Source organism: Pogoniulus pusillus, chromosome 8, assembly GCF_015220805.1.
Source record: "Pogoniulus pusillus isolate bPogPus1 chromosome 8, bPogPus1.pri, whole genome shotgun sequence".
NCBI classification, from domain to species: Eukaryota; Metazoa; Chordata; class Aves; order Piciformes; family Lybiidae; genus Pogoniulus; species Pogoniulus pusillus.
Genome location: NC_087271.1, coordinates 13,381,953 through 13,396,956, shown reverse-complemented (window position 1 = coordinate 13,396,956; position 15,004 = coordinate 13,381,953). Strand labels below are relative to the sequence as shown.

The following is a 15,004-nucleotide window of genomic DNA, read 5'->3' as shown; positions in this document are numbered from 1 at the left end:
TAAAAGCAGCAGGGTTTATGAAGGCAAATTTAAGAGATGCCAAAAGCTCGGAGTCAAGACAACTGATCAGTCTGCCATCTACAAAAGGCATTTTCTGTGTGCTGCTCTCTCTATACCACTCCCCACCTTTCATACATCTCTGTCAAGATTAGTACTCAATAGAGAACAGAGTTGGTTCAGAGTTTAGTAGTGCATGCTGTAATGCATGGTAGAGTGCCATACTCTGCTTAGACTCTCAGAGTATTGTTCCATTTTAACCTGTAGCCAACTGCCTTGCCAGCTGCCTCCTTCTTTTGCTAGTACTCAGTACAAGCTTACAGGTAGCTCATGAAAAGTATCTGCCTGAAATCTCCTTCCTTCCTTGGACAATTTTTCAGGCAGATCTGCCCCCAGAACTAGCTTGCTATGCCCTACCAGTGCCAGGAAGAAGTGATGAGACCACAGCAGCTCACACACAGTTTCTTTTCTAAACTGCTGCAGAAATACACTATTAGCACGTTCTAAAACAGAGCCCTGACCATTACATGCTTTTATAAGAAAACAACACTTTTAGCTGCACCTTGCAGATTTTTTGAGAGTTATAGAAGTGTATCATCAATTCAGTTGTTGTAGTTTTTACAAGAGCACTGTAAGAAGTTGATCCTTCCACTTGCTTTACACCTGTCCTATTGTGCTTCAATCGTGCTTTACACGCTACTGCAGCTTAGAAGGTAACCTCTACCAACTCTGCTGTGGGAACAGCAACATTCAAAGGTGCAAATAAAAATTGCTTGGAATTCACCTCCTAATGTCTTAGTGGGTTCAACAAGAGGATGAACAAAGTTATTACAGGTTAACACATTTAAAACACGCAGTTAGTGTCTTGTGGACCAAGACCAGGTAGAGCTACAATCTACCAAAAGGACCACATTTTAATACTAAGTTACAGAACTATTTTTCACATATTACAAGTACACAACACTTCATAAAATCCTGGAAGTGATCAACATTAAAATGTCTCTTCAGACTACTTGTCAACATCCTCAAATGTTCTAGACAGTTTTATCCCGTGTAGTGAAAAAAGAGAAAAACAGAAACAACACGCTACACTTAACATAAACTCCTCTGCATTGTCCTGAAGGTTCTTGAAGGTCATATAATTCACAAGCAGACAGTTTACACATTAGATAAGCACTGTGTTCTCATGATCTCTTAAAGTTAGCTGCTCTGACAACTTCACTTTCCCTTCTCCATAGATTTTGGGTTGTGGGGTTTTTTGTTTGTTTGTTTGTTTTGTTGTTGTTGTTGTTTTTAGTTTAGGATACAAAGTGCTATCAAACATAAAACCATCACCATCCCCCACCAACATTCTACAATCAGTCCAACTTCCCTCAAAACTAAAACAAACTCCAAATATTCCTCCCAGAGCCTGTGGCAACGAAATGCAAATGTTATCAGATCCTTGCTTAGCTTGCCCACCTCCCAAGCATTCGTACCATGAGGTACAGGTAAATACAGCCATTTTAGGGTGTATCAAAGCGCATGCCTTCCATTGAGAAACATAAAGAAAGGAATGAAGAATAAGCAGCACAATTACACCTAGGGTTACAAATTACCATCATTTTAATCTGTGATCTTCACTGCAATAGCCAATGAACTTCAGATTTCCCTACTAAACACAATAAATTGACTTTTAAAAAACACTGCCTAAGAAACAAGACATTAATGTTTTACACTGTAAAAAAATAAACAAAAGCGAGATGCTAAAATTCTTAATTACACTCAAAAAGCACAGCTTAGCAGGCCTGGAAACACTGAAAAGATCTGATATTTTTTACCCTCAGGCACTATATTCAGTAGGCAGTTTCTGGGTTTTAGTGTAGCATGCAATTAGTACCAATCTCCAAGGTTTTGAAGTCATTAGAGATTAAAGGTTCCTTATTTTGAGGAAACTATTTAGCTTGGCATACATTTAAAATTGTCCCACCAGGCTGAATATCCTATCCTTCTAAAAAGGACCTGATAGGTTTCAAGTTGGGTAGCATTCCTCTTTCTTGTGAAAGCACTGGTGCTGCTATGAAAAGGAGGCAGACATTCCTGGACAGGCCATCCAGCTTCACCAGTATTTTTAACTGTGCTTCGGTCAGGGGGCAAAAAAAAACAAACAACAAAAACACACAAAATCACGCACCACCAACACACTACAGCAAAACAAACCCAAAACCCTCTCAAGAAAACAGAGCAAAATATGATCTTGAAAGAGAAATCTACAGTGAATGGTAAGAGCTTTATCTTGCTATTCTGCTTTCTAATATATTTGGGTAAAAGAAAATAGTATATTAATACTGTAGAATAACCTACAATTCACATTAGCTGAAGACAGGATGAACTTGAGGGGAAAAGTGTTCATGAAAAGGATGCAGAATAACCCACATGAAGCACAGTATCACTAACTTTAAAGCAATCTTCAAAGTGTGATAAAGTAAGCAATAATGCCAAAACATATTCTGAAGTACATCAAGAAGATTATATATCAAAGTATAAAGTATAATCACTTTCGCACTTTTAAACCACATGCAGATTTTACCTTTACAGCTATTCATAACAAAACACAGTATTTCCCACAGTTCCAAGGGCAGACCTTACAGCATAAAGCATGTATTACATTCCTTACTAAAAACAAAACACCACCAAAAAAATTTTACAAAAAAATCCACAACCAACCAAAAAAAAAAAAAAAATCAATGAGATAAAGAGATGTCACTAAACTAGTAGCTAACTATCTTCAGACTGGGGAAACAAGGATATTTCTCTCACCTCTGATGTGATACAAGTAAAAGCTACTACTTACTGTTCAAAAGTGAAACACTTAGTAAAATATCTTCTACTCAGGTTGCATTCTAAGTATTCTTTTCCCTGGTCCTCTTAAACCCTGTATCTCCTGTTCTCCAAGACAACTTAGCACGTAGAAGGCACACTGTCTCAAAAATCCAGCAAGGCTTACTTGCATTAAACCCATGCTTTGGGAGAAGAATTAACCAAATTCATTTACAGGATTTACTTTCAGTATACTTTATACACTTCAGATTCCTGAGTATTTTTAATGCTGTGGTCAGGTTGTTAGGCCCTCAGCAAGCCTCCATGGGACACAACTTCTTGGTTCCTAAAACAGACTTAACCATGGAAAATTACTTCTCTTTTCTAGTGTCACTACTTCTGAAGACCACATATACCTCCATCCTTTAAGCTGTACTTCACTGTATCTTCTACCTTTTCAAAGAAAGGTCCACCTGGAAGGCAACAACCAATTTCTCACACTCAACTTACAGCTAAAAAGTTGGACCTCACAATAAAATGAGAAGACTCAATTGTTTGCAAGCCATTATAGCTTAGGATGTATGTCAGAGCGGCACTAAGAACTAAACCTGGAGTACGTGGCAGAATACAGAATGCCACCTCCAAAACTGAAAACTCACATCGACAGCCTGAAGAGCAGTACAGATAGCTGGGAATGAGCTGAACTAAGAGCATACTCTCAAGTTCTGCCTTCCATGCAAGCATTTCTGAGGAACTGTTTTAATTCTCTTCTTAGACGAAAGATTAACTTATTTTGAGCCTCTTCAAGATATTTCAGTGTGCTCTGACCTCAGAATACAAACACTAAGAATAAAGAGAACCCTTCAGATCAAACACATACATAACGACAATGTAACTATGCTTACAAACATCAACCATACAACAGAACCTCTCCTATCCTGACATTTAACTGAAAACGGGACCAAGAGACCAGAGTACTAACAAGCACTACAGGATCATCCTGTCATTAAGTACAATCATAGTAAAAATAAGCGTGAAATAGCACTAGATTCACTACCTAGATTCAGAAAATACCCAGATATCTTTGATAATGAAGGTATTGGCAAAGTATCCTCACTGCTAATAATAGGTCATTATACCCAGTGAGCACAATGTCTAGATTCAAAAAGGCATTTTTAAAGAAGACATCAAAAAGCGAAGCATATTAAACAGAGATTTCACTCAGTATAAGAGACTACCACAGCTCCTTCCCATCTAAACAGCTGACAAACTTTTCAGTTCTGCTACATTCATAGGGTTTTGGGTATGCTTCTTTTTCCACAGGTTTGGATTAGGATTTTTCATGGGAGGATGGAGCAGTTTTGGGAGTTTTATGTTTTGTACTTGGTGCCAGAAAGGAAATTCCAAGGTTTTAAACTTTTATTTCAGCTTAAACAACAAACACCGTTAAGTGAGAGTTGGAAAATAATCAATGACAGTGCTGGGTTTGGGTTCGCCCTACAGTTGAAAAGTAAAACCCAAAATTTATCCAGCATTATGATAATGAGACTACTGTGAGAAATTATATTAGCATAACACAAAGAACCTTGAAATCTACAGAAAATGTCTGTTGTATAACACTCCTTCCTTAAAAGAGATCTTAAATTATTCTTCACATTATGTATCGACCTACAGTGGTACTACACAAAACGCTGCAACAGACCAAAGGCAGTTATGGTCTAGTTTAGACATGAATACATGTTATAATCCAAAACAGTTTACATTCTTCACCCAAGATAACAGTAACACCAGACCAGACTGTTAAGCAAATCAAGGGTATCTTCCAAGACAGCTAAGAAAACACACAAAAGAAATACAACCATCGGTTGGTACAGCGTTCAAGGCGTGCACCCACTGGAATCAGCCTACCTACTGGTGCAAACCCCAGCAAGGGAACAGCCAAACCTAGTCAACAGAAAGCTGCAGGGTCAAAAGTGAAGTGGGCAGACACTGGAATGAGTCCCTACACAAACATGCCAAAGCAGCAGTACTCCAAGCAACAGTGGATAGGGAAGCTGAGGAACAGTACCTAGAGGCTGAGGCCCAGAGCAGATTCCATGAATGGCTACCAGGCCAAAAGCTTGCTGATGCAACCCTGTTGTGTCACTTACATACAATCATCTAGGAGAGAAAGGATCTCCAGATCACCCAGCCCAGCCATTCTGCCCAATCCACAAAGTCTGTCACTACACCATGTCCCTGAGCACCAGACCTACATGGTTTTTAGACATGGTAACTCCACCACCTCTCTGGGCATCTGCCACTTCTGAACTGCTTGAGGAGACATACAGCATTTACACACCACAATAGTTGTTCTCCCTAGGTAGTAACTGAATTATTTAGTTCTTATTTCAGAAACTTTGGATCAGAATTTTACCATTCCATAAAATTCTAAGTCAAGTTAATAGATGACTGCTGTCCAAAAAAGGGAAGAATATTGTTTTAATGTCACTGCAATTTATTCCACCTTGGGAAAATTATTGTGACTAATTTCAGGATCTGCTAGCATTATTAAGCAAAATTTTACGTGTTAGAAGCAGGTTCAATTGCGCTTGTAAAATCGTGTTAGTTTTTGGACAGACAACTGTAAACATTTCCAAATATAGTTGAGATGGAGAAATGCAACCCAAATCATGAAGCTTCCAGGAGGCTTTCTCCAGGCAGTGGTAAGCCAGCACAACATTCCAGAGCTCACTGTGGTGAGAGTTTCAGGATAAAAAAAAAAAAAAAAAAATCTCTCTTTTATAAATTAACAACCCTTTAAAAGTACAACACTGTTTAGCAAGTTAATTCTACACCATAGTATAAAATAAGACAACTCCTGTCTTCCACGTTAGTTTTTTGTATCCAATTCCAAAATTGGGAACTGAACATTAATTAACAACTGCTGCATGGAAACAGACATGCTTCAGGATTCTGCGAGTCCTTTTCTGCAGGATGCCCGTTTCAGTGTTAGTAGTCACCAGACACTCCACCTCATAAATAATTCTGCTTATCCTGTGTGCTTAGCAAAAGAAATGTTTACAGAGCCTTTGCTAGGCTCAAATTATTGCTCTCAAAAGATGTGTTCATGTGGTCTGGCAGTGCTGCTTCAGTTGTACACAAACTCACCTGAAATACAGAGCTGAATGGAGGCTTTCATGATATACAAAAGTGCTCTGCATGTCATTTCAGCTATTAACATGACAACACTGCTATAGAAGTTTAATAAAAGCTTCCCTGCTGACGACCAAACCCAGCCAAATACACTTTCCCTAACAGAAGAAATCTCAATAATGTGTGCTCCTCAAAAGCAAGAAAATTTGCAGTTTCCACCCTCTAGCAGAAGACAGCAAAGACTATCCTGCTGAAGAAGAAAGTGCAGTCGCAATCAACCTGAAAACTCAAACTACTAGCGTAACAGACTTTGACAAAAACAAATCAAAACCTGCCTAGAGTACTGAAACATAAAATACTAACAAAATTCTTTGGAATCACAGAAAACACCAGGTGACTAATCAGTTGATGCACTCTCTAAATTTAGGCATCAGTCTACACAGGCTGCTAAAAGCCTATCTCCCCTTGTTATGATTATGAAGCATATTAGACAGTGTTCTGATGAGGAAATATAGAATCCAAAGTAACAAGCACTATTTCCTGCAATCATCACACTGGGGGAGGAGAGGGGAGCTGAAGGGGAGACAAAGGGAGGAAGGTAAAGGGCAGGGGGAAATAATCCCAGTAAAGACTAGTTAAAAGCAGATGGAGCTGTGAGCTTCAGAAAATCTACGAACAATTGACACACCTTCTGAAAGAATGGCTTCCTTCAAACAGAGCAGCATATCTGCAAACTTCCTGACATCGTTCACCAGCTGCATGATGTATTCCGGATCCACAATAGGATTGTCATAGCAGTCCGAGATGGAGCTAATGCTGCTCAAAGAGCTGCTCTTGGTGCTACGGCCCATTACCCAATTTCCCGAGTTAGTGATGGTGAAGAAGTTGGAGATGGAGAGTCTAGCTAATCCCAAACCACGCCTGTTACTTCCACCGTTCTGTCGCAACATCCCAGCAGCCACTGTGCTTAGAGAGCTCTTGTGGTTAACAATCGGCGTTGCTTAATGTCCATTGGGCAAACCAAAGGTGCAACCTTTAAAAATGCAGAGGGGAAAGAGGTGGAGAAGTCTGATTAGTACAAAAATATGTGAAGTAATACTTTTGTACTGACAAGATGCAAAGCTTCTTTCATGATGATACTGCTTTGCGTTACAGTTTTATTTAAAGCATTATAAAGGGTTTTGCCTGTTTGAAGCTATTTAAATTTGTACCACAGCACTTCATAAAAAACAACAGCATAAAGAAACTAGGTTCAAAAGTGAATTATGGTGCATACTTATTTTGGGAGAAAAGTTTCCTCTCTGAGTATTTATTTTGGAAACCTGAAGAGTCAAGCTCTTTACCGTGAGACCTCTTCTCTACCATGAAATGTTATTACAACTGAATAGAATTGCAAAGACCCTTGATGAGATACAGACTGTGAGCAAGATCCCCACGTGCATCGAGTTGTATTCAGCATCCTATCTCTTCAGACACCAGTCAGCCAGGGTGAATTTTCCTTGTATAGTTTGTGCCAAGCAAGAAGCTGCAGCCTGTCACAGTTCTTTCCAGAAAGGTAAGCATCCTGAAAGAAATCATGAGGGCTTACCACCCTGCTACCTCTTAATATGAAAGGCATAAAAAAGTAAAGAGATTTTAATATATTTCACTATCAAAGCTCATCTGCAAACCTCAGTGCAGTTACACTGAAGGGTGTTGCTCTGCTTGAGCAGGCTTTGTAAGTCCCATCACAAAAATGCACAAACTTAAGGAAGACTATACTGGTACAACTAAAGAACTACCCACATTCAGAATGGCAAACAGAAGGCTACTGCAAATTTCCGTATGCCAGCCTAAGAGATTCACTTCAAAGCAGCAAACTCCAGGTGGCAGTCAGGTACGCTTCCAGCGGCTCACATGACTATTATTTTCCCCACATCAGGAGAAATTCTCAATGTTTACATTACATGTGAAATGCTACACGGGGAAAAACCAAACTGGAACATGGCAGCTAAAAAGTTAACAGGAGTTGCAGATATATCTCTCCGATTAAATTATTTTTAGTTAAAACTAACTGCCGTCTGAAAATGCAGGTTGAAATAAGTCAGGCTGCCTACGTTTGTAGTTGGTTAGACCAGCCGAAGTAGCAGCACCTTTAAAATTTTGAACGCTCCCATTACGTATTTCAACAGGTGTCACTGTAATGCACTTCAATTTTTTTCCCATTATTTCTGCTTCATTTGCCTTTGCAACTTAAAAATATCAGAGGAAACGCAGTCAAAGCAGTTGTTTTGTAATTAATCTGGCAAGCCTTCCAGGGAAGCATGTGCTGGGGGGAGAGGGAAAGACAACTTCAGGATTTAACACAAATTAACTGTTCTAGCTACTGTTTAAAGTTGGTACCTATAAGAATACACAAGACCATACCAAAAAATGTAGATAATTAGGCAATTCCAAATACCTCAAGTAGACTGAAACGAGATTTACATTAAACAATATTTAAGGGAGGTTCTGTTCCCACACACGATTCTCAGGGCTACAGTTTCTTTGCAATTCCAACTTCCAATTATAAGGTGAGAAAAAAGCCACAGAAGCTTCTCTGCTGTTAACAAGTGTGATATCTATTTATATCGACACAGAGATTTTCATATTATTTAAAAGACACGTCTCTTTCAAGTCTACCCAGCCTCAGCCAGCTCTGAGTAGCATGATGTGTCAAACCCGCTCCCCTAACAAGTTCATGCTTTCAAGGCTGTGCTGCTTTAGAGATACGTTGCATTTTTATTGAAACAAGTAACTAGTCACACAATAATGCCACCGCTCAGAAAATTATGAAAGTGATGACAAGGTGTTTCTGAACCGAAGAACTCGAGAGAAACTTTAGCTGTCAAGTAGCAGCAGACCCGAACCAACAGTTTAGTAAGAAAGTTACCGTTTCCCGGTAAATATCAGCCCTCACTCCTGCTGCGTTACAAGGCAAGCAGGGAACAGTTCCCCTCCCGGCACACATGCCTTTCATTAACAGCAGCGGTTCATATTTCTTCAGGAGTCTTGCTTTGAACAAGAAACTCGTCCACCGGCTTCTCCGTATACGCCTCCAGACTCCTCTGGTTCAGACTGGTCCACTGCCAGCCCGCAAGGGAAAAAAAAAGGGGGTGTGGGGGGAGTGGGAATAAAGCGTCAGCTATTTCAGAAATTTGCTCTCCCAGCACAATTTCCCCGGTAGGAACCGTGAGGGGGAAGGAAAAAAAAAAAAAAAAAAAAAGGAGAAAAAAAAAAAAAAGAGAGACGCTTCCGAAGGAGCCACATTGTCGGGCTGTTGCCAGCACCCCGGCCGAGGGCAAGGCAGCTCTCCGTGCCCCGGGCGGGGGTCGGCCCTCCACCCTGCCCCCACCGCTAAACCGCACTTCCTCCATGGCCAGACTGTCCGCAGCCGCCCGGCCGTGGGGGGAGTGCGGCAGGTAATGGGCAGACGCCGCGGTGGGCACCGCCGGGAGACAGCTTGAGGTGCGAGACAAGGCGGCGGTGGACCCTTGGTCACCTCTCGTTATTGCTCGAGAGAACCACTAGGCGACATGCACTAGGAGAGCCGACGCCCTCAGGCTCCCTCACGCTGTCCGCGCTCCACCGGACGCTCGCCGCTGCCTTGCTCCGCGCTCGCTCTCGAGTCGTCCCAGCGGCGGCAGGCGACGCCCCCCCCCACCCCACCTCGCGCCATGGCGCGTTCCATCTCCCCTGGCCACAGCCCTTACCGGAGCCGAGCGCAGGCAGCAGTCGGGCCGCCGCGGGCCCTACGCACTCCCGCTTCGCCGCCCATGGAGCTCACTCCCCACAGCGCGACCCGCGCCTCCACCGCCCCCTCAGTCCCGCGCCCCGCCGTTGGCCAGCGCCGCGCCGCGGGGCGGAGCCCGCGCGTGCTCCGCCCAGGGAGCCACCGCCTTCTTGCGCGGGGAGAGAGCCCACGCAGCGCCGTCTGTGACGGTGGGCTGCGGCAGAGGAAGGTATTTGTCCTTCCCTCTCCCGCTGCGCGGTCCTCACTGCGCCCAAGGCTAGCTAGCCGAGGAACAAGAGCACCATCGCTTCAGGTATAAGGTACAGTCCGCAACTCCTCCTGAACGGCCCTCAGAACGGCCGGGTGTTGAGGCTGTGTGCGGTAGAGCCCAGGCGAAGGCGGGGAGGAAGCTGTCGAGCTGCGCAGCAGTTACGGGCGCGCACAAAACAAGCTTCAGAAGCCAGGAAAAGCCCCAGTTCAGAGTACGCGGTGTTTAGCAAACAGGATTAACTTTAACTCATTTTCCTAACAAGAAAGAAACAGACTGTGGCAAAGAGGAGAGTGTGTGTGTGTGTCTCCTACTCGGCCCCCGCGCTTTCTGCTCCTGGATCCAGTGTCACTCGCTGCACATCCCCCAGTACCGTTCTGAGCAGGATACGCTCACTCTGACGCGCACTCGCGCGCTCTGGCGCACGCACATTCACACATGCACGCTCACGCACGCTCACATGCGCTCACACGCACTCACGCTCACACGCGCTCTCACACACATGCACACTCGCACGCTCACACGCACGCTCACACGCGCTCTCACATGCACACTCGCACGCTCACACGCGCTCTCACACACATGCACACTCACACGCACGCTCACACGCACTCACGCTCACATGTGCTCTCACACACATGCACACTCACACGCACGCTCACACGCACTCACGCTCACACGCGCTCTCACACACATGCACACTCACACGCACGCTCACACGCACTCACGCTCACACGCGCTCTCACACACATGCACACTCGCACGCTCACACGCACGCTCACACGCGCTCTCACACACATGCACACTCGCACGCTCACACGCACTCACGCTCACACGCGCTCTCACACACATGCACACTCGCACGCTCACACGCGCTCTCACACACATGCACACTCACACGCACGCTCACACGCACTCACGCTCACATGCGCTCGCACACATGCACACTCACACGCACGCTCACACGCACTCACGCTCACACGCGCTCTGACACACATGAACACTCGCACACACACGCGCTCTCACACACATGCACACTCACACGCACGCTCACATGCACTCACGCTCACACGCGCTCTCACACACATGCACACTCACACGCACGCTCACACGCACTCACGCTCACACGCGCTCACACATGCACACTCACACGCACGCTCACACACACTCACGCTCACACACGCTCTCACACACATGAACACTCGCACACTCACACGTGCTCTCACACACATGCACACTCACGCACGCTCACACGCACTCTCACACACATGCACACTCACACGCACGCTCACACGCACTCACGCTCACGTGCTCTCACACATGCACACTCACACGCACGCTCACACGCACTCACGCTCACACGCGCTCTCACATGCACACTCGCACGCTCACACGCACTCACGCTCACACGCGCTCTCACACACATGCACACACACACGCTCACACGCACTCATGCTCACACGCGCTCACACACATGCACACTCACACGCACGCTCACACGCACTCATGCTCACACGCGCTCACACACATGCACACTCACACGCACGCTCACACGCACTCACGCTCACATGCGCTCTCACACACATGCACACTCACACGCACGCTCACACGCACTCACGCTCACGCGCTCTCACACATGCACACTCACACGCACTCACGCTCACACGCGCTCTCACATGCACACTCGCACGCTCACACGCACTCACGCTCACACGCGCTCTCACACACATGCACACTCACGCACGCTCACACGCACTCATGCTCACACGCGCTCTCACACACATGCACACTCACACGCACGCTCACACGCACTCACGCTCACATGTGCTCTCACACACATGCACACTCACACGCACGCTCACACGCACTCACGCTCACACGCGCTCTCACACACATGCACACTCACACATGCTCACACGCACTCACGCTCACACACGCTCTCACACACATGCACACTCGCACGCTCACACGCACTCACGCTCACACGCGCTCTCACACACATGCACACTCACATGCACACTCACACACACTCACACGCACGCTCACACGTACTCACGCTCACACGTGCTCTCACACATGCACACTCACGCGCACTCACGCTCACACGCGCTCTCACACACACGCACACTCACACGCACTCACGCTCACACGCGCTCTCACACACACGCACACTCACACGCACGCTCAACACGCAGTCACGCTCACGCGCTGTCACACACATGCACACTCGCACGCTCACACGCACTGTGCTAGTTTGAAGCAAGCTAGAATGTTTTGGTAACAGAACTAGATTACAGGCAGTGAAATGAAAACAATTGATGTCAACTTCTCTCACAGTCTCGCTGAGAACTCTGGGAAGAAGAAAGTCTTTTTCTCCATTTTGTCTCTCACTCTTGCTTTTGCCTTAGACCTGGTCACATCTCATTAACCTTGCTCCCACTAACCCTGCTCCCTAACCTCTTGGCTGCACCTCTCTTCTTCCTGAGAACTGGGGTAAGGTTGAGAGGGCCGGGGGGAGGTGTTGGGGTGGTTTGAGAGCCCCTCCTGGGAACTCAGGTTTCTGGGAGGGGAGTTGTGCTTTTGTATTGTTTATCCTTTGTATATTTCTGTATATAATTGTATATAACTGTACATATTGTAAATAGCTGCTTGTAAATTCTGCTAGCTGTAAATAAATTGCTTCATCTATATTCCCAGGGTCCATCTGAGTTAGCTGGGGCAAATTCAAAAGTGGGGGGGGGCGGGGTAACCCCCAAACCATCACATTTTTAATTGGTTTTCCCAACGTGGGGCTAGATAGATTTGGGTGACTGGAAATTAGCTCTGGGAATTAAGATGAAGCTAATCAAGTAGCTATTGTATTTGGTTGGTGCATTCCTCTGGTCTGGTTTTGTTTTCTTGGCATTTAGTTGGTTAAAAGGTCAAATTGTTGCTTATTTTATCGATCTGGCTTATAATAAGGCTAAAGTTAAGCTTTCAAACATGTTCTGGAGCTGGGGTGATTTCATTCTTGGTTATGCTGGTTTTAGTGTCACTGAGAATATTACTAGTGATATTACAAGAGTTTTTGTCAATAATGTGACGATCAGTCAAAATGCTGCTTTATCTACTGCTCTCATGAGGGTCATCCAGCCCCAAACTGAAATGCCAAATCCCTGTGTGCTAGTTTGAAGCACGCTAGAATGTTTTGGTAACAGAACTAGATAATGGGCAGTGAAATGAAAACAATTGATGTCAACTTCTCTCACAGTCTCGCTGAGAACTCTGGGAAGAAGAAAGACTTTTTCTCCATTTTGTTTCTCACTCTTGCTTTTGCCTTAGACCTGGTCACATCTCATTAACCCTGCTCCTACTAACCTTGCTCCCTAACCTCTTGGCTGCACCTCTCTTCTTCCTGAGAACTGGGGTAAGGTTGAGAGGGCCGGGGGGAGGTGTTGGGGTGGTTTGAGAGCCCCTCCTGGGAACTCAGGTTTCTGGGAGGGGAGTTGTGCTTTTGTATTGTTTATCCTTTGTATATTTCTGTATATAATTGTATATAACTGTATATATTGTAAATAGCTGCTTGTAAATTCTGCTAGCTGTAAATAAATTGCTTCATCTATATTCCCAGGGTCCGTCTGAGTTAGCTGGGGCAAATACAAAGTGTGGGAGGGGCGGGGTAACCCCCAAACCATCACATTTTTAATTGGCGCCCAACGTGTGGCACGAACCCATGACCCTGAGATTAAGAGTCTCATGCTCTACCGACTGAGCTAGCCGGGCAAATACAAAGTGTGGGAGGGGCGGGGTAACCCCCAAACCATCACATTTTTAATTGGCTTTCCCAACGTGGGGCTAGATATTTCAGTGAGTGGAAATTAGCTCTGGGAATTAAGATGAAGCTAATCAAGCAGCTATTGTATTTGGTTGGTGCATTGCTCTGGTCTGGTTTTGTTTTCTTGGCATTTAATTGGATAAAAGCTCAAATTGTTGCTTATTTCATTGATCTGGCTTATAATAAGGCTAAAGCTAAGGTTTCAGATATGTTCTGGAGCTGGGGTGATTTTATTCTTGGTTATGCTGGTTTTAATATCTCTGAGAATATTACCAAGGACATTACAGGAGCTCTGGTCAATAATGTGACAATCAATGGAAATTCTGCTTTAAATATGGCTCTAATGAGAGTTATTCAGCCTAAGACAGGAATTCCAACTGTTTGTATAGGTACATGCTCGTGTAAAACTGTTTTTCTTCTTACAGTTTTTAATATTTGCCTCATGATTTTAATTTTCATATTAATTTTGGCATTATTGGTGAAAAATTCAAAACCAGTTTCTGTAAGAGCTAGGAAAAATTCTGTGTCTCAGAAGCAGTCTCTTTCACAGCAAAACAAGGGAACACAGTTATCGGCTTCCCCCTTGCCAGCCTCTGCCCCTCCTTCTCCAAGTGCTGGGAACACGGCCAGTGTACCCGCCAATAACGTAAACAATGATAAGGATAACCAAAACAACGCCACAGAGTCTGGACAGGAATCGAACTTGGGACCTTTAGCACGGCAGGCAATGTCCATGCAGGTAGTCCACGCAGTGGGCTTGGGACCTGTGAGATCTGGTCCGGACATTAAAAACATTCTGTATACAGCTGCCAGTGACAATGGTCCAACTTGGAGGCTTTGGCAGAGAGCTCCAAATGAGACACGTGGTCGTCCACTTGGTTTCTGGGGACGTTGTTACAGAGGTTCAGAGACTAATTACACTGCAACTGAGAAAGAGATTCTAGCAGCCTATGAGGGAGTGAAAGCAGCTTCTGAAGTGATTGGAACTGAGTCACAATTGCTTCTAGCTCCTAGACTGCCAGTTCTTAACTGGATGTTCAAGGGCAAAGGTTCATCACCACATCATGCCACAGATGCAACCTGGTCTAAATGGATGGCTTTGATAACCCAACGAGCGCGAATGGGTAATCTTGATCGACCTGGTCTGGTGGAGGTGATCACCAACTGGCCGGAAGGCACAGACTGTTCCAAACCTCCGGAGGAGAAAATAACTCGTGCTGAGGAAGCTCCTCCCTATGGT

The 15,004-nt window shown here is 44.9% G+C and overlaps 1 protein-coding gene across 6 annotated transcripts in view; it reads right to left on the bottom strand.

Annotated features, from left to right (window-relative positions):
- The window catches only part of ARHGAP29 (Rho GTPase activating protein 29), a 65,861-nt gene extending 55,540 nt beyond the window's left edge, over window positions 1–10,321 (bottom strand). For 3 of the 6 annotated variants that reach the window (XM_064147310.1, XM_064147315.1, XM_064147314.1), the window contains exons 1-3: window positions 9,663–10,321; window positions 8,923–9,035; window positions 6,620–6,964 (exon numbers count right to left, since the gene is read on the bottom strand). In XM_064147310.1, coding sequence (XP_064003380.1) covers window positions 6,620–6,881 — 262 coding nt within the window. In that variant the 5' untranslated portion in view covers window positions 6,882–6,964; window positions 8,923–9,035; window positions 9,663–10,321. Of the gene's footprint in view, window positions 1–6,619; window positions 6,965–7,349; window positions 7,496–8,027; window positions 8,823–8,842; window positions 9,036–9,662 lie in introns of those variants that run through there. The other 3 variants (XM_064147311.1, XM_064147313.1, XM_064147312.1) reach the window with 3 other exon arrangements.
- Window positions 10,322–15,004: the final 4,683 nt, after the last annotated feature.